We start from the raw sequence: 19772 nt of genomic DNA on the forward strand, positions 1-19772 counted from the left end.
TGTGTTTTTATCTTCCGCCGTGCAAACCTGAATTGACTGACAACACTGTCTGAGGTGAGGGGTCGGCGTTCGCTTGGGTAATTCGCTTGCAGAAAAGGACAGATCTACAAGCCACCCGCGCGTCGAATGTAATATTAACCGATAATCACCATGCAGTATTATGTTCTACAAGCCAACAGCACTCGCATCAATACTAGATCTGTTTTCGGCATATAGGACATGCACTTTCAGAAGGTCATGTGCACCGCAGTGTTCGGAAATGGGAAATTATACTATTTAGGCTTGCGTTTTTTATTTTATTTTTATTTGAATTATTTTATTCAAATGTGGAAAAAGCTATATAATGATTATGAATATTTACACTATAATGTTGGATGGAATATATATTCGAAGGGTGAATGATAATATTGTAAACATTAGGCCCATTACTGCATGCGGCGTAAACTTGAGATATTGAACGCAGGTGTGTAAGGTCGCACTCTATACTCTTAGCCTATACTGCATGCTTAAAGCTTCACTGCCAGGAATTCATTTAGTGTTTTCTTCATACGTCTATAAAAGTAGGCTAAATAAAATAAAACCACTACACAGCTGCTGTGTGCATCTCAATTAAGCTCCAAATAAAGCCAGTGATGTAGAGAGGTGAAAAGTCACCTCCTTCGAGTCCTTCCTATGTCTGTTACTGAAATCATTCCTTTCGCCTTTGGATTGTGTGTGTGTGCGTGCACGCCGCGCGCACAGTATCCCTCTCCAAAGACAAATAAATTAGGCTCTGATTTTGGAATGTTTGAGATATTAGCCAAACATATATTTATCTGTATTGTATGGGCTAAAATTAATTAAAATTACAATTTGGTAAACCAATAGAGAACAGAACCTATTCAATTATAATAAAAAATATTAAATATTTACTCGTGCAGGCAAATAATACTGTAAATTGGGCCACGCTGCTAAAATAATACATTAACAAATATCCCGTTCATGTATTGTATATATATATATGCCTATATATATGTTGAAATAAAATAAATATTGGCCTGCATGTTTATGCATGCACGCCGTTCTTACTTTAGGCCTCACGGGAAAATGCCTTTAATTAGACTGTTCCGAATCCTTTCCGCTTCTATTTGACAGCAAACTAGTTCCACAACGTATAGCCTTATTGCACATGTATAGGCCTATATAATAACCATATAGGCTTTAGAAGACATGGCCCGTGTTCTCCCCGTGGATTTCACTGCATGGTGTCTTGTCGTGAAAGGTCAGTCAGTGTAATATTGAACACAACAACACATCCACCGCCATGAAGGCTTCATGGAAACAACAAGCGTCGTGCGTATATATAAGCTTATGTTCTTCGTAGTAGGAAAATATTAGATATGGAAGACGGTGGCATTTCTGAAATTAAATATTTTCTCAGAAGAATAATCGGGCCTTTATACGTGCAAGCAGTGTTGTGGCGCAAGATACGCTGTTATTGCGCAATAGCAGCATATATATATAGCGAACTGCTCTCAGCAAAGGGAAATATAGCAGGATATAATGATATATACATTGCAAATACAGTGTATATAGCCTATTATTGATACTAGATTACATGGTTGATTTGCTGTTTAAGCGTATAGAATTGAACAATGTAGCCTATAGGCGGTGGAATGATATTCAGAAATAGTATCACTGCACACCGGGCCCATGCACGCTACACAGACCTGTATACAATTTGCAATTTAGGCATTTAGCAGACGCTCTTAATCCAGAGCGATTTACAGTAAGCAGAAACAATATGTATGTCAAATTATGGATGAGAATCAAGTTTATAAGCTTAACCCCCAAACAGTCAAACTGCTTCACCGTTATACGCCTATCTCTTAAAGCAAATTAAATTGTTATATTTTCAGTATTCTCATTATTATTAATATTATTATTATTAGCCTATTATTATTAATAAATCTCTTCAATATGATCCAAGCATGATGAACGATGAGTCGCGAGCCCTAAATTATATATCAACATCATGTCATAACAATATGACATTTGAGGGTAAATCCCGTGTTATAGTTTAACCATGGGAGAAAGTATACAGGCTATAGGCCTCCAAAATGTAGGCGTATATATATATAACTCTGAAATGGACGCATCCATCCATCCATGCTTGTTTGTTTGTTTGTTTGTTTGCGCACACGGCACGGCACACATCATCATCATCACTGTGACACTGACCGGGGTCGATGTCCAGACAGTGCGCGGCGTGCACCGGGTCCGAGCCGTCGGTGGCCGCCAGGCTCTCCATGGACAGTTCCAGCTCCTTCTCCTGATCCCAGCCGCGCAGCTTCCTTTTCTTGTTGGAGCCGATCAGCGCTTCCACGGAGAACGCGTGGGCTCTCGAGCTCAGAGCGGCGGCAGAGCGTCTCCTGTCAGTCATAGTTTTTAGTAGCTCTCTTCGCGGGGCAACAAAATCCCACCCGAGGCAGAGGGGGGGGAAGGATAGGAAGGAAGGAAGTAAGCCAGGCAGGCAGGAGGAAAACAAGAAAAAAACAACAACACAAAACTCCCCCGCGTCCAACGCGTCCAGCAGCAAAACAAAAAAAGACAACAGAAGAGCTATACGTCACTGTTTTTAAGGCTATACAGCGGGACCGAAACTCACCCCAACCCCCCAAAAAAGTGTCCAAAGAAGTAAATCCCAGACTATCAGCGGTGTTGCGTGCTTCTTCTTCTTCCGAGCCTGGTGTTGTCGTGTTCCATCCCGGGGACGCACGGGAACGGGTCGCTCATGAGAGACAGTGGGTTTTGATGCTGTTTGTGTGTCCCGAGCTCGTCCACCCGGCCCTATATATCCTATAGCTGCTTCTTTTGGCGTCTTTCTTTCCCCCAACCAACTCTCCCTCCCTGACGGTGCTGTCCCTCTCTCTCGCTCCGACTCGCTGTCTGATTGATACTCACTTCTGGAGAACTTTTTTCCCCAACCCAGCCCGTCGCTGCAGAGGGCTCAGTCACGCATATGGGCCGGCCCCCATCGAGCTGTCAAACCAACGGCGCGTCCAATGAGGCGCGCGGAAAGCCAGAGAAGCCAAAATATATCGTCCAATGGCTGACGAGGGAAACATGCTCGCCCTGGTCTGGATGGGAAGACGAACCCTGGACTCATGCTCGGCCAATCCGGCGTTAAATTAACTGACTCGGAAGAAAAGTTGATGGAAAATGGCCCCATGCAAGAACTATACTATAGCCTATATACACCATCTCATGAATGACTCCCATGAATGGGCCATCCGCAAAATGCAGCTTATTGATGTATTTAAAAAAAAAAATCCTTTTAACTTTTGTCATTTGTGTGAATGTGTCGCTTGGTGTCCAGTTGTTGGATAAAATAAAACCTTCACAATACCATCCAAACACTGGGCGTGGTGGTGTTTGGAGCTCAAGGTCTCCTTTGACGGGCATGAGAACGCCATCGTGCGCCATGCGTGCCCCCCGATTTACCAGTTTATTAAATGGTTACGACATTGCATGTGGATGTCCAACAATAATCTTATCGTTGTCCGTGCATCAAGTAAAGCGTTTAGCCTATATATAACATCATCATCCGGGACCGGGTAGTAAATCTAACTCGGGAGTGTATATATAGGCTATATGGAACCGAATATGTGTTCATTTGGTGAACTTATTCATTGTCGGAGTTATACGGATACAAATGGACTCTGTGGATTGTCTAAGTGTGTGCACTAGGCCGCTGAAGTGAAGGCATCATTAGGGATTGGGGGAACAGGGGGAAAGTGGCATTACAGTGCCACCCGACAGCTGAGAAGCCATGCGCAAAGCCCCAAAACACGACAGGTGGCCCGTCCCGTCCCGTCCGGTCAACACATTATTTGGTTGAAGGGACAAAAAGAGCGGGACCCGAATTAAAAGTCTATCAACAAGTGCATGCCTGAAAAACATTGCAAAGGAAAGTTGTTTATTTTAGCGCTTCAAGGAGCACGTTTGCTCGACTTTTTACCGTCACGGGCCCATGGGTAAACCCGAGCAGACGGGCCGTGTGAAGGGTCTGACCGTCTGGGCCCGGCCTGTGTGCGTATAATCCTACAGTCCCCCAGTCAGACCCAGAGAGTTCTGTTTATGGGCTACATCTGGAAGAATTTAATATAAATATGGCCTCATAACAGCCGGACAGTACACACGCAACCGTCTCAAAGCACACATTAAGCACACATAAAGTTTTTATAGTGAAAATATAATAATTCTATTCAGACCAAAATAATAATAATAATAATAATAATAATAACGTACAATATTACAAACTATAGTACATTATATTTTTACACGAAAGTTTATAATGTTAATCTATTTTATTTTTAAATATATATTGATAGGCTATAGCCTAAGAAATAGGCCTAAATAGCAATGGGGTCTTATACCAAATTCACATTTGCAAACTTGAAAATAAGAATGTATATACAGCCTATATGGTACAAATACAAATAAAATAGGCTATTCTCACATTTCCTAATTAGATTAACATAATTATTAAACTCGTATACGGTATATAGTCTATCGTATGTTTTAGATATAGTAGATATAGTGCGTTGTTAAAATGTATTAATAATAACAATGGAAACGCTATTGGGTCAAACGGTCAACGATCTGACTACACATGCAGAACACATTCAATATATAGCGAGAAAGGTTTGAGTGCAGTAAAATATAGGCCAAACAGCGCGCACGGGGTAGGCTATACAACTACAGTCAGACACCCATGGGCTATAAAGGACAACACAAAAAGTCCTATATTGTGGTCATATATAACGTTAATAATATCAGAGTTAAATTAACAGTGATATTGTCGATGTGATTTGACGTTAATAGGAATTTACTCACAAACGTTTACATATATTAGTCTGAATTGCGTTTGTGAGCGAGTCCTCGTTGCATATATTTCTAATGAAAACATGAACTATATAATAACCTATATATAGATTTATATATATCATTTTACTGCAGTTTGTTGACCGTTTCCAGACACAAAACAGTCCATATTGTGCCTTTCTAATGTGTTTCCACATGTTTTCAGGCTTTTCAGCCCATGTGCACAACGGCTGGACAACAAACCAGTTGATTTCTCCCCCCGTCCATTCTTCCCATGCATATACGGTATATAAAACATGGACAATGATTGCTTGTATAGGCTATATTCATTATATTCTCCCCATTACGCACTTTGGACACGAAATAAACGAAAATAGCTGCATATAGATACATTCAATTTAATTAATGCATTTATTATTAGAATCTATATTTTTTTTAAAATAGATTGCTAATAAATAATAATTGTATGGGAGCCTTTAATTTAGACACGTGCATTTCGTGTTACGGAATATGTAAACTTTGCTGCATGCGCATAATATAATGCAGCAGACCAGGAAAGCGCGTCGGTGTGCGAAAAACCCCCCAAACTCCAATGCTATACGTACAAACTATAGTCACCATTTTAACGCACGGAGTGTAAACACATGCTCTCTCTGTGTGTGTGTGTGTGTGTGTGTGTGTGTGTGTGTGTGTGTGTGTGTGTGTGTGTGTGTGTGTGTGCGTGTGTGCGGGTGTGCGCGCGCGTTGTTAGGGGGTGCGTGCGTATACGCGCACTGTATATAGGCTAACTGTATATACCATCAACATGTATAGGCCTATAAAATACAGACTTAATACATATAGGATTTGAGTCAAAGTAGGCTATAGGCCTATACTCCTGGTCAATTACTACAAGTGAAACAAATTACAAAGACATTTTAAACATTTCTATTTAGCAGATCTACATGCGCAACACATCACATCTCGACACAAGCTTGTAGATCTGCTATTTTCACTATATTTGAAATAAGGAACAAAACAAAAATATTTATATAAGCTATAGGATACTTAAACTACTTTACTTAAATGAAATACAGTATAGGATATATAGGCTTACTCAAGTAAATGCAGGCCCACTCGTTACTGTCCATCACCACTGCAGTGTCAACACGTGAATGTTGTTGGAGGAAACAGCCAAATGCACCGTTAATATTCAATTAGTAAATCGCACCCATTTGACCCACGTGACCCGGGACGACGACGAAGACTATATAATCACATGTATCGGCACATCATAATGAGGCAGTCCCTGGGGGGGGGGGGGGGGGGGGGGAGAGAGAGAGAGAGAGAGAGAGAGAGAGAGAGAGAGCGCAACAGAGGAAGCGGGAGGTCACCACCGCCGCCACGCACTAAACTAAAGCATCCATCCATGGCAGCTAATTGAACTGAGCCTTCGCTATATAGCCAAATGGACCCTGTATAGGTCGAGTCGGGTAAAGTATAGGCTAATCTCCCGGGGTTGAATGGACAAACACCGAGGCGAGGAGTGTAGCCTATAAGTAGGCCTCACACATTTATATATATATATATATATATATATATATATATATATATATATATATAAAAGGATCGGCTCTCTTCGGTAAACGACACCGTACGGTACGACTATAAGCATCCGGAGAATGAATTATTAGCCTATATACGTTTATTTATTCATGTATTTATTTTGTTATTTATTTAATATAATATATGCCCGTATACATTATGCAGAAATGTATAGCCTGCCTAATTCATTATTGGTCGTTATCGCTCTCAGAGATAGAAATAAAAAGTATAGGCTAATAATTTGGGCTTTCACTGTAGAATCTGAGATTGTAAATATAAATATAAATAATAATAATAACAAACAAACAGCAATCAGCTAATTTGATGTTCATTATTTTTTTAATGAAGGGGGGAAAGGAATAGCATAGCCTTTTAATCAATAATTGTCGCCTATATGAAAATATTTAGCTACATGAAAGGACATTTTATAGCCCTATAACGTCTTGAAATAATTTTATTTGTCAAAATATAGGCCTATATTTTGCATGGCTGAAATTAGTTTTTTTCTGTGTCCTTTTTTTTGTTGCGTATTATGATCCATCACTTTGTTGTTTTCCCAGAAAGTTCGTGTAGTATATGTAGGAATAATAGGATATAGGCTATTTCTTCCACTTTTCCCGCCCGCGTCTGCATCGTCGCGCGTAACGGTTATAGTTCGCGGCCGGTTTCCTCTCTTCTCGCAAAATTAAATGAAATAAATCTAACAGTCAATAAAGCATTGAGCTTCATGCAGGGACTCCATATGGAGCGGATAAAAGTGTTTTACTGTTTCTCTGAAGTATAGGAGGTGTGTGTGTGGGGCACACAGAATTGGTTTCTCGCTCCGGGCGATGGAAGACTGATGTTTGGGATGAGTTATATATACACGCATATATATGCGACACTCCCTTCAGCTCAGTCCGGTCTTATAGGCTATAGCTAGAAGACAGTGCTGTTAAAGTACTAGGGAACCTATATAGCCCACTTTCTTTAAAAGTAAAGATATAGATAGGCTACTTGAAACTTTGAATAACTCAGGTGAAAGTTAGTCCCCCACAAGAAAACCACTTGAGCCGAAGTCAGTTCACATAAAACCCAAAATGTAAGAATAGCTTATATATTACAGCCCGAATAGTGCAACTCTATTATTGATGATGAGAAAATGTCTACTTCTGTGTACCTGCCGGAGCTATCGTCTTGTTTATTTTAAGTCAAAGTTAAAATGGTGATACATATTATAAACACTATATGAATCAGAAAAAACTAAGGGGTCTTCTTTTGGGAAATATCCACATTTAGCCTATATACACAACACCATAGGCCTATATTTAGTTATGCAGTTATGTATGCAACTGAACCTGCAGTTACATCACTATTTATTTATCAGCAATATAGGCCTAGAGGACATATGGGCTATAGGTTATAAATTATACACTACTCAAATGCAAGTGTGGTAAGGTCAATAACAACAACAATAAACATAAAGATATATAGCTAAGACCCATGGGCCTCACACATTGACATATAAATATAAATATAATATAAATAAAAAAGGAAAATCGCAGAAAATGTAATCTGGCACAAATGGCCTATATATAGTGTGTGGTGTGTGTGTGTGTGTGTGTGTGTGTGTGTGTGTGTGTGTGTGTGTGAGAGAGAGACGCAACTTGGCCTGTTGTAGCGCAACCATGAGGCTGATTTGAAAACTGTCAAGTGGCATTTCTTCCTCGGCCTATAGTGGGAATAGGCATGCACGGCTTTGGAAGCCGTGGATAGGCACGAGTTGGGATATCCGTGGATATCCACGGCTTGGGAAGCCGTCGATATGCACTATGTGGCATTGTGGCATGGAGAGTTGCGATCCAAGGGATTCACAGGAAAGTTTGGATTATACAACCATCATTATTATTAGGCCAAAACGTGCAGTGGGCTATTGTAACGCCAGAGACAATTGTGAATAAAATTGGGGTGGAATGTCTTCTTTGGCCTATAGTGGGAATGTGCATACAAAGTGTCACAGGAACTGTAACGAGGTACCGCAAAACTTAGTTGGAAGACAATCATATCGAATGAAAATGGAACATGAACGATCTGACAGATGAGACTTGATCATACGACTAGATTTTAAAATCGATTTTAAAATCCTTTTAACAACCTATAAAGCACTACATGGCCTAGCCCCAGTTTATATTACAGACTTACTGGTGGCAAAACCAAATGTAAGACCCCTCAGGTCCTCTGACCAAGGCCTCCTGAATATTCCGGTGACAAAACTGAAAACCAAGGGGGTTGTTCCCACATTGTGGAACGCCCTACGCTTATCTATTAAAAATGCAGTCTGTTGAAGGTTTCAAGTCAAAGTTAAAAACTCACTTATTTAGGTTACATTTTATCTTGTAAACTGTAATCTTACTCTTTGTTGTGTTTGCTCCTTTGTGCCTTGTTTTAACTTGATTGTTTATATTGTTGTTTTTACTGTAGGCCTATACAGCACTTTGTAACTTTGTTTTGAAAAGTGCTCTATAAATAAAATGTACTTACTTACTTACTATAGGACAAAGTTTGTGCACAACCGCACATACACCAAAAGCTGGACATAGGAGGGGCTAGTGCCCCTCAAAAAGGTGTTTAGCAAAAATCTGCCTCCCGAGTCCTCCTGACACTGTAATATGCCGATTGGAGATGAGGCTGTATACAAAAGGATCAGACAACCCCCCACCTATTCCTCTTTCATTAGACAACATACTTGAATCCACCAGATGACCTCACCAAATGACAGCAGCTATGACGCTGTGATGTAGCTATATGGTTATATATACTGTATAATCATTTCATGTATATACAGTATATAGAACAAGGGTTGTCCAAAGTCTTGAGGTTGCCAACTTATGCCAAGCAATTTTATCGAGCAATACCTGGAAGTTGTAGCTTAAACATGTAAGCTGTCATCTAGAATCCTAGGATACATCACCCAACTCTGCCCGAGTTTGACGTTTTTGTTAACCGCGTCATTGACAGCATTCTTCAATACACCAGTGGAACTATATAACTACCGGTATATATTGTTGCACCGCAACAATGGAACAACAGCCAGGGAACGTCTGCCTTGCCAGATGCTGGTGGACAACAACAACAACAATTCCAAATCGTGGACCAACAGCAGCAACAAACAGTCGGTCGTTCCACAGGGTAGGCCTACTGTTGGACAACAATTTAGACAACAATTCCAAACAGCAGCAGGCTGCCAGGACTGTCGACTGTCGCTGCTGCCAGCAGCGACAGTCGGTCGTTCCACAACTCCAAATCCGGGACGAAATCCAAATATCGATATCCAAATATCGATACATAATGTATCGATATTTATTTGTAAGGTTTCAAGGTGCATAAAATCCATTGACACAAACTCAAATAGTGCTCTGGTCCTTGTTGGGTTGTTTCCTCTTTAAGCATTCACAGGTGCATGTCACAGTGCAGTGTCACATCCTTTGCATGAGGGCCATCGCAATTACAATTTAGGCATTTAGTACTGTAGCTTCTGTCATTTTAGATATTATTTCTCTTTTATTTCCATTTCTCTGTATCGCTACACAAACTTTAGGATTAAGAACTGTGGTTCTCAAAAATGTGCTGCGAGCTTGCCTCGTACATCTGCTATATTCTTGGAAAAACCTTGAATGTTTTAACCCATTTTGGACTGAGGCCAATTCTAAAAGTGATCACACCAAGTCTCCTTTCTATGTCCAGATACTTACCCTGATCACGGCAACGGCAAGGGTCCTTTCTACGTCCAGACGTCCCACTTCACATCACAGTCATAGATGAACAGGGATGCTTAACCTGTGGGGCGTGAGGATATTGCAAATGTGCATAAAATCTATACAACTTCAATGGCAACATAACGAACGAATGAATGAATGTCATTATTGCAGATTCATGCAGGTCCATAGAAAAACACAATTACATAATAATTACAATAAACATAAATAAAAACAGTGTTGTAACAATGTTAATATAGACAGGGCATTTGTGACCGTTATGAATACAGACTTTGATCATTAATATGCACATGGCCATTGTGGCCAACCCATTTTACCTGTGACCATAGCAGTTGAATGGCTAGTGAGCGGGGGACATATTTTGGCTAAAAGTGAACCTATAGACTACACCGTGCCGTTGAGAAATTCGAATGATTTAAACCCAATACATTTATAGTTGTTTGTGTGATATACTGTGTACGCAATAATGAATTAAACAGCTTGGGCTAAAATCTTATAAGAATTTCAGGGCTAGCCTATATCGAAATCAAGTGTAGTGCTCACTCACTGGGTATACATCCTCCTGCAACAAGGTACTTGAACTTATAACAAACAAAAATACATTGCATGGATGCACCTGGGACGTATCCTCAGTGATGTATCCTGAGGTCAACGGGGTTTCGGGTCTCTCAACATCATACCCCTCATTCAGGCGACCCAGCCGGGGTGATCAAGTCCCGACTTACGTCCCAGTAGCTACCCTCAATCAGTCCCACTAGGGAAAAACGAGGGGCACACAATCCGTTGGAACTACTCCAGAACTACTCTGCCAGGGCTGGGAGGTACACTTCTGGCACATGGAGGGACTAGGCTCTGTGGGTTGGCTCCTGTCTGGGCCACTCCTACGTCTCACCAGGTCCACTCCTGCTCTCACCAGTCACCAGGAGTTACTTCACACCACTGGGGAGAGCCGAGAGACAGTTCATACATGGGGAAACAACTGAGCTTCTGATTGAGATTATTTAAACACACACCATCCAAACTGGCACATGATGACAATATAACTCTAATACATAAACATGCACAGTACTATACACACATGCTGCATAATGCACAAATACACAACAGAGACTGTAGATCCAAATTATGCACATCGGCATCTCAAGGGATGTGACTATATGTACAGTACTTTGCTTTAAATGGTAATAAATGGTGCATTTATATAGAGGCTTTATCCAAAGCCCTTTACTGTGACTACTTGACAGTGCAATACATTCACCCGTTCAGACATACAGTCACAGGTGGCGGAGGAAACCATGCAAGGCACCGACCTGCTCATCGGGAACAATTAGTGCTTCAGTGTCTTGCTCAAGGACACTTTGACACCAACTCCGGGGCAGGATCAAACCAGATCTACATGCACACTGAGCACATGCAAAAACATCCAGATTTTATACGAAGTTCAATAAGTTCCATGAATCGGTTTGATGAAAAGCTTTGCTGCGAGTCTCATTATAAACAAATTCAAATCTGCGCACAGAGAACGGTTGACAGCACCAAATATCGTCGTCTCATTTTAGCCAGCAGAAACATGCATTTCTCTCCAATTGGATTGTCATAACTCTGCAGTCCTAATACGACAGTGTGCTTAATACTTAATATTATATTATACATGTTCCATCAGCCGGCTAATGGCACCATAAATAGCAGGCAACGAGGGAAGAAATAAACTGTGCTTGGACGCCATCGGACGTACAAGTCCGTTCCCAGGTAAACACGCCTGTGGAAAAATCCCACTCATGTCCAGCTGAGAGGAACAGATGATTTGCTCCATTAGCGGGGACAGGGGGGTCGGGCTGGGGTGTTGGGAGGAGGGGGGAGAGGGGATGAACCGCGACACAGCGGGTGATGACGAAAATATTATCCTTTAGTGGAATGGAAGAGTATAGGAGGGTGTGTTCCATCGTGTATACCGTCAAGCCAACAGGTTTTCAAAGTGGGGGCCAATTGCAGTCGCAGAGAGGAAAATTATGGACATACCGGTAAAAGTCTATGTGTGTGTCTGTGCAAGGCAAATCTCGGAAAGGGCTGGACCGATCAGGACAGGGAAGTCACTCACAGTTTTCAAAATGGCCTCATGCTGGCGCTATACTTTACGTTTTGGCCTATACTTGTATCTCTTGGTAGAGGCCATACAATCAATCAACGTCATCAATGTCTTACAATCAAAGTCACTTTGATGCAACTTTCCATATAGGCCATGCCCATGATTTCCAATTTTGCATTGCCTTCAATCAAAACACACTTTGTGTGCTGTAGTAATTGTTATTCCAAAACTCACACAAAAAATCGTATGATTTCAGGACTCCACCGTGGTGCGTCTACACAAACACAACGTGTTCAGGGAAAGGAAGCCGGGCGAGGAGGGTGATAATTGTCACTGCATGTATAGTATACACTCCGACAAGCTGCGTCGGCACCATGTCAGCGGGGAAGTTGGGTGAGGAGTTATAGGGCCAAGGCTCTACGTCCTCCCGGTGGGGGCTCCTCACTGGCAGGTGAGCCAGCTATAGGATACAAACAGCAGTGATAACACAGACGTGTGTGCGGGGAGGAATCAATTGGCATAACGACTAAATTGGGGAGAAAAAGGGGTTAAAATAACTAGAAATGCACTCTGTCGAGCTGCCAACTTGCGTTTTGCACACAAGTTGGCCATGAACTTCCCACTTGTGTGCGAGCAGAGCACGCAAGGTATCTCTCACCACTACAATGGGTTAAGTTTGGAGAGAAGACTTCCGCACACCCGGTAGACAATTTGGAGCAGGTGCGATGGTAAAGAGCCAGGTTCAAGAGCATTTATTTTCCTCAGCGGAAACATCGCAAGACCGAAAGTTTCTCTCTGCTCTTTAAAAAGAAATGCTCTTGAACCTGGCAACTTTAGCCTTGGCTACAAACCCATATACAATGCAACGGTTTCATGTTTTTACAACTTTTACAACAATACATTTGTGTATGTTTTTTGTATTGTCCCTCTTAAATAAACGTAGAAATAAAATAAATAAAAGTGGCGGTGTGCGACACAGACATACGCAGCCGAAAACAGTACTTGCGCTCCGCTCTGCGAAGTAATAATAATAAAAGGCTAATAATGAGCATCAAACAGGACTTTGCTATGGCACACTGTAACTGTAACTGGCTGTAACTAGTTGTAAATGGGCTACTTTCACGTTGTTTCTTTTTTTCATTTAGAAGTAATTTCGCAATTAGTTGTTATTGTGCAGTTAGACTAGAGGCTATGGCTAATTGGGGGTCTTTGGAAAAGATTGGGATCCCCTTGCTGGTCTATAAATGCACAAGTTAAAAGAATATTGCAATACACACAAGAAATAGCATCTCATCGTGTGTGTGTGTGTGTGTGTGTGTGTGTGTGTGTGTGTCCGTAGGTACTGTCCAAGGATGACAGTGAGGTTGAATTGAAGCCAGTGGTCCATCCATCCACCGTGGAGGAGAACCCACATCTGAGACTACTGGCCTCACAGCAGGCAGCTCACCACCGCACCAATGACGGGAAATAGGCCGCCGTGTGTGCATGGGCGCGCGCACGTGCCGTGTGAGTGTCAGAGAAAAAGAATAACAAAGACAGAGAAGGCGTGTGTGTGTATGTGTGTGTGTGTGTGTGTGTGTGTGTGTGTGTGTGTGTGTGTATGTGTGTGTGTGTGTGTGTGTGTGTGTGTGTGTGTGTGTGTGTATGTGTGTGTGTGTGTGTGTGTGTGTGTGTGTGTGTGTTATTGTGCATATCCGTGTCTGTGTGAGAATGTGAGAAAGTGTGTGTGTGTGCTTGTGTGTGTGTGTGTGTGTGTGTGTGTGTGTGTGTGTGTGTGTGTGTGTGTGTGTGTGTGCGCGCGTGCATGCTCAGCAGCAAAAGTGTGACAATATGGCAGGTAGGTGCAACCTGTTTATTGAAGGGGGAAAACGTATTTGATAAATAACGATATACAAGTTGAACATCATCCTATACACAAAGAAGGCTGCTCCCAGCTCCCGCTTCTGTATTAACGTCACATATACAGAATATCCACTTACAGTAAGACCTATATATACAGTATATATATACACTTTGTTGACTGGGGATCCCCAGGGGTCTGTACTTGGACCCATCCTTTTCTCCCTGTATACCAAATCTCTTCACCGAAAGTAGTAGTAGCATCTATGAGCACACAACATTCACAACAGAGTCCTGCATGTCCAAGCATGACAGTCTATAGAAGCAGAGACGTGTGCTTTCAATGAGTTTGGAGACAAAACTGTCTGAGGTGCAACACAAAAGCATGAGTATGTATAGAGCTTGTAAATTCCCATTATTACGTGTTATCGTTGGACGACATCGTCCGGCGATAGCCAATCAAATTCATGTGTTGCTTCGTTTACCCTCCATACCGCCAATACGAGGACATATCGCCCAGAGTCGGCGCTCTCTCTCTCTCTCTCTCTCTCTCTCTCTCAGCTCAATCCCACCCGTCGGCGAACGTCCTTCAGCACGGGGGCGGCCAGCTCGCGGGCCCTGTGCGTCCCCTGAGCCAGTAGCGCCTCCAGGTGGCCGCGGTCGGCCGTCAGCCTCTCTATCTCCTCCCTGATGGGCGTCAGCCTGTGGACGACCGCCTCGCACACCAGGCTCTTGTAGGCGCCCGTGTCCGTCCCCGCCGCCTGCGCCAGCGCCTCCTCCACGGTGATGGCCGCTGTGGCGGCGTGGATGGTGACCAGGTTGGACACGCCCGGGCGCGCCTCGGGGTCGAAGGTCACCGCAGAGGTGGAGTCGGTGACGGCGCGGCGGATCTTGAGGGCGATGTCGTCGGGCGAGTCGGTCAGGTAGATGGTGGCCATCCGCTGGGCGTCCGACTTGGACATTTTCGAGGTGGGGTCGCGCAGGGATTTCACCTTTCGCGTGGCGCCTGTTGGAGAGAAAAGTGATGCAAGTCGTGCAAGTTGAGATTTGACGACGTGCGTCAGGGCTAAATCATCCATGCAGAGATTTGTCATTGAACATCGGAACCACGAGAGAAAGACCTACACGATGAAATCCTCTGGTCCATTTTGGTTACATTAACTCTCAGAATGTTACAGTGTAGCTCAGCCAGTATTACAAAGCCTCACTGACTCAGGGTTGAGGCGGCCATAGACGAGTGGACACGGAGGCCGTCTGGGAATCGGAAGGCTGAGAGGCTCAAGATTTATTGTTCCAATTCAGGTTAAAAACTAAAAGCATGGCAGGCTAGAGTAATGGGTTATTACTTGTTAAGTGTGCCAACAGCCATGGGTGTGCCAATGTGAAATATTAAATCTAAATAAATGTTAGACTTTAGTGCTAGGTGTGTGAGCCCCCATGCGCTCATCCCATCAGTATCAGCGGGGAACACACTCCCATCCCCTTACTCATAACGGCATGGCCATTGCTTTCTAGGCAGGTCTGTGCAGCTCTTCATACGTCCTCCGCTGTATTGATCAATCATTGGTCATTATCAACACAGCTCACCCAGGAGAATTAAGCGCAACTCTTCTCCCTCGCCTCCCGTGTTTATAAGAGAAACGCCAGTAAGCTACTGTTGCGATCCGAATGAGAACAAACACTGGCCTCTGGGGGATAATTGTTTCATTAGTGTACTGTCAGCGAGCGCGGTGCGTGCGAGCATTCGGATGACAAGCAGGCGGCGGCATCGGGTGACTGTCGGGAAGCCAAGGATTCCTGGTTGTTTATCGAGCCTGTCCTTCTGCTCACAGTGCCAGAAGAACTCCAGTGTCTTTCTGTGTCATTATGAGCCGTCAACCCACCCACATCCTCCCTTGCGTTCCAAAGCTCGTCCTCCGAGCTCCGGGCCCCTCCCCGCCACCTCCACTCGTCAAATCGGCACAGCGCCCATTGTTCTCCCATCGCCAACACCCCCTCCCCCCTCTTAGCCGGGCCCTCCCTGTCTTTATTTCAGGCAAATTAATGAGGACGTCTTTGATTAGGTTTCAAAGAGACGCGCTGTGATAGGCCAGTCTGTCACTAGACCTCCTCTGGCGTCTCGTTCCTGGAGTTGAAGCGACGCGGGGTAATCGCCAGGAAAGGAACAATGAGGAGACGAGAGCTGCAGCGAGACTGCGCCAAGTGCGGTTGCCCTCGTGTTGCTCACACACAGACACACACACACACAGACACACATGTGTGCTTGTATGACTACTAGTGAGGACATCAAAATCTTAGGAAAGCAATTCAACACATAGCATTTTTTTAAATCTTTTTTCTTTTTTAACTCTAAAACTAAAGCCTTACTTTAAGTTAGTTGTGCGCTGGTGTCGTATAAATTAGGCATAATTCCAACCTCAACCCTTAAACCTAACCTCTGAATGTCCAAACTGGATAATTTTCATAATGGATAGAGGATAATGCACGTGACATCATCATCATCATACCCGGAAGTTACGCTGGAACGCCAACTGAGTGGCAAAGACAAACTTTCTGGCCTTGACAGCCCATACATCCAAACAGAAAGAATTGCATTAAACTATACGCCAAACACACTTTTACACTCACTCTGTATTTACCATAACCATAAAACCAACATTTCTTTCAGAGGATCAGGAGATATTGTCAAATTCTACTAGCCTATACTTGCGAGGACATTTGGCCCTCACAAATAACACACACACACACACACACACACACACACACACACACGGATGCCAAATTCATGCGTGCACTGCACACGCAGAAACCCCATCTCTGAAGTCATCTTGAGGACATATCCCGAGTCTATTATCACTCTATTATTCAGATATATGAGCGAGGGAACAGCTCTTTAATCAAAGGTCCCCTCCATGCTTGAATGGCTACATCTTGTGTTTTTATGATGCCAGTAATTAAGGAGAAGGGAAACAGGGGGTATCTGAGTACAGGGGGGGGTTCCCCCTCCGCAGCACAACATGCTAGCCATGTGTGTGTGTGTGTGTGTGTGTGTGTGTGTGTGTGTGTGTGTGTGTGTGTGTGTGTGTGTGAGTCTGAAAGGAAATGCATGCAGGCATGTGTCTTTCAGTATACACAGCTCATGTCTTTCCATGTCCGTGTAATATGTTGTAAGACATGCGTATCCATACACGACATAGAAATAATATATATATATGGCTCGGCAAGGCTAATTAATATTATTATTAAAAATGCAATTAATTTAATCAAATTATTACACTGTGTGAGTAATAAACAAAGCTCTTTTTTTATTTTATTTTTTATCCCACGATTTGGTAACCCATTTATTTTTACCCAGTGTCAATTATCTAATGTAATCATGGGCTCCCTCTGCCAACCAAAGTGCTTTCTAATGACCCATAATGAAAAAGAGATTAAGTCACTTCCGTTATCTTTTATTACACTACAAACAAACATTAAGCAGCTTTCTTAAAAAAAAACAAAAAAACGATTAGATTTTTGATATTTGTGAATGGTTCATGTTTGCATCGCGATTAATCTATGAATCAATGTTATTTTCCACCTTAGTGTGTAGTGTGTTTTTACTAAGCAGAACATTCAGGTTCAAGGAGCGTGTGTATTTGTATTCTTACTAAGGTTGTCCCGATTCGATCACGTGATCAGAAATTGGGGCAGATGATGTCTTTTTCAAACCTTTTCAAATAATCGGGAGCAAAGAAAATGTGATTGGGACATCCCTAGTATCAATATTATATCCGTATCATGATATTACACTGGATATTGTCTATGATTTGGGATTTTCACTTTATGGGGCCAGTACAATGGCGGATAGACTTCTAATAGTGACAAAGGCCTGACCCGGAAGGTAAGGAATGCATTGGAGACAAGTCTATGGGCTTTACAGTGACAAACAAGTTACAGGAACTACGTGACTGGGCTGATTTCTGCCCCCTCAATGTCGTAACTCTGTCTTATACTCTATGGCTCTGGCTGAGCAGAGCGCGTGGTTCAGTGCGTACTGGGGTCTTACTGAGCAGAGCGTGTGGTTCAGGGAACGCGTGTAGTGTAGTGTGTGCTTACCTTAGAGTATACGGTATATTAATAGACGACACCGGATTTCTCCTCCCATCCACTTGCATTAAGTTGCTCAAAAGCGCATGAGGCGATTTCACTCCTCCTTCCGGGTAGGAACAGAGTGCATTCTGGATTGCCCCAAAAACATGAACGCGCTGGGCCGTAGACTATCATTGCGTCGTTTGCGTGTGTTCACGTGCCCATGGGCCCAATCACATGAATGTGCGCAATGATAGTCAACGGACCAGCGCTGGCTCGAGCTGCAATGACAAATTGGGCCACTATGTCCATTTGGCCTCAGGGTTTCCTCCAGGTGCCGTCTCTATTAATATATAGCAGAGCGCGTGGCTCAGGGAAGGCGTGTAGTGTAGCGTGTTCTTACTGAGCAGAGCGCGTGGCTCAGGGAAGGCGTGTAGAGTAGTGTGTTCTTACTGAGAAGAGCGCGTGGCTCAGGGAAGGTGTGTAGAGTAGTGTGTTCTTACTGAGCAGAGCGTGTGGCTCAGGGAAGGTGTGTAGAGTAGTGTGTTCTTACTGAGCAGAGCGCGTGGCTCAGGGAAGGTGTGTAGAGTAGCGTGTTCTTACTGAGCAGAGCGCGTGGCTCAGGGAAGGTGTGTAGAGTAGTGTGTTCTTACTGAGCAGAGCGTGTGGCTCAGGGAAGGCGTGTAGAGTAGTGTGTTCTTACTGAGAAGAGCGCGTGGCTCAGGGAAGGTGTGTAGAGTAGTGTGTTCTTACTGAGAAGACGCATGGCTCAGGGAAGGTGTGTAGAGTAGTGTGTTCTTACTGAGAAGAGCGCATGGCTCAGGGAAGGTGTGTAGAGTAGTGTGTTCTTACTGAGCAGAGCGCGTGGCTCAGGGAAGGTGTCTCCATACTGGTTGTTGAAGATGCGTGCCAGATCCTGGGCCAGCTCCAGGTGTTGCACCTGATCCTCTCCCACCGGAACATGAGTGGCCCTGTTCAACAACACAACAAAACAGCAGCACATATCGTCATTGTCACGTGAAAACCTTACGTATGTACGGAAGTTTTGATATTCTTTTATATATAAACATCAAACAGTGAAAAGAGCATATCTTTTTAAGACCTTTTTGGAAGCAGCAGCTTGTATTTGTCACACCGCGGACTGAGATAACGTGACCTGGCACATAATCCGAAAGAACTCAGAAAGACACATACACATCCCTCTGCACACACCCACCTTCGCACCCCATCCTCCCCCCCCTCCACCCTCCCTCACACTGTCTGTCTGGGCTCTCCTTCTTTTTCCTCCTTCCGTCATGCCTACCTATCTACAGGGATGACTTGGAAGCAGTGTTTTTTTCTCTTGGAGATACAAGGAAGTCAGGAAGCAGTGCACGCAGCGACAGGCAGCAAAGAGTTTTGGTTTGGTGTCTATGTTTTGTTGGTGTCTGTGTTTTGTACTGTGTTTCAAACCTCTACGATCTGCTGTAAACCTAATAATGGCCCCACTGGGGACACCGATAATAAATAACTTTGAACTTTACTGTGTAGATGGCCTATTTTCAAATACCTGACGCATGCGTAGGCCTATA

At 43.4% G+C, this 19772-nt stretch overlaps 3 protein-coding genes across 3 annotated transcripts in view; all 3 read right to left on the bottom strand.

Annotated features, from left to right (window-relative positions):
• Nucleotides 1–2925, bottom strand: part of tbx15 (T-box transcription factor 15) — a 42163-nt gene extending 39238 nt beyond the window's left edge. The window contains exon 1 of the mRNA XM_080785905.1: nt 2221–2925. Coding sequence (XP_080642031.1) covers nt 2221–2422 — 202 coding nt within the window. The 5' untranslated portion in view covers nt 2423–2925. The remainder of the gene's footprint in view (nt 1–2220) is intronic.
• popdc2 (popeye domain cAMP effector 2) overlaps nt 1–19772 on the bottom strand; it is a 357428-nt gene that overhangs the window by 155610 nt on the left and 182046 nt on the right. The window lies entirely within an intron of this gene.
• The window catches only part of wars2 (tryptophanyl tRNA synthetase 2, mitochondrial), a 37980-nt gene continuing 32432 nt past the window's right edge, over nt 14225–19772 (bottom strand). Inside the window, exons 6-7 of the mRNA XM_080786100.1 lie at nt 19054–19172; nt 14225–15136 (exon numbers count right to left, since the gene is read on the bottom strand). Coding sequence (XP_080642226.1) covers nt 14688–15136; nt 19054–19172 — 568 coding nt within the window. The 3' untranslated portion in view covers nt 14225–14687. The remainder of the gene's footprint in view (nt 15137–19053; nt 19173–19772) is intronic.

The sequence above is a fragment of the Protomyctophum bolini genome, assembly GCF_963924005.1.
Source record: "Protomyctophum bolini genome assembly, chromosome: 16".
Classification (NCBI taxonomy): domain Eukaryota; kingdom Metazoa; phylum Chordata; class Actinopteri; order Myctophiformes; family Myctophidae; genus Protomyctophum; species Protomyctophum bolini.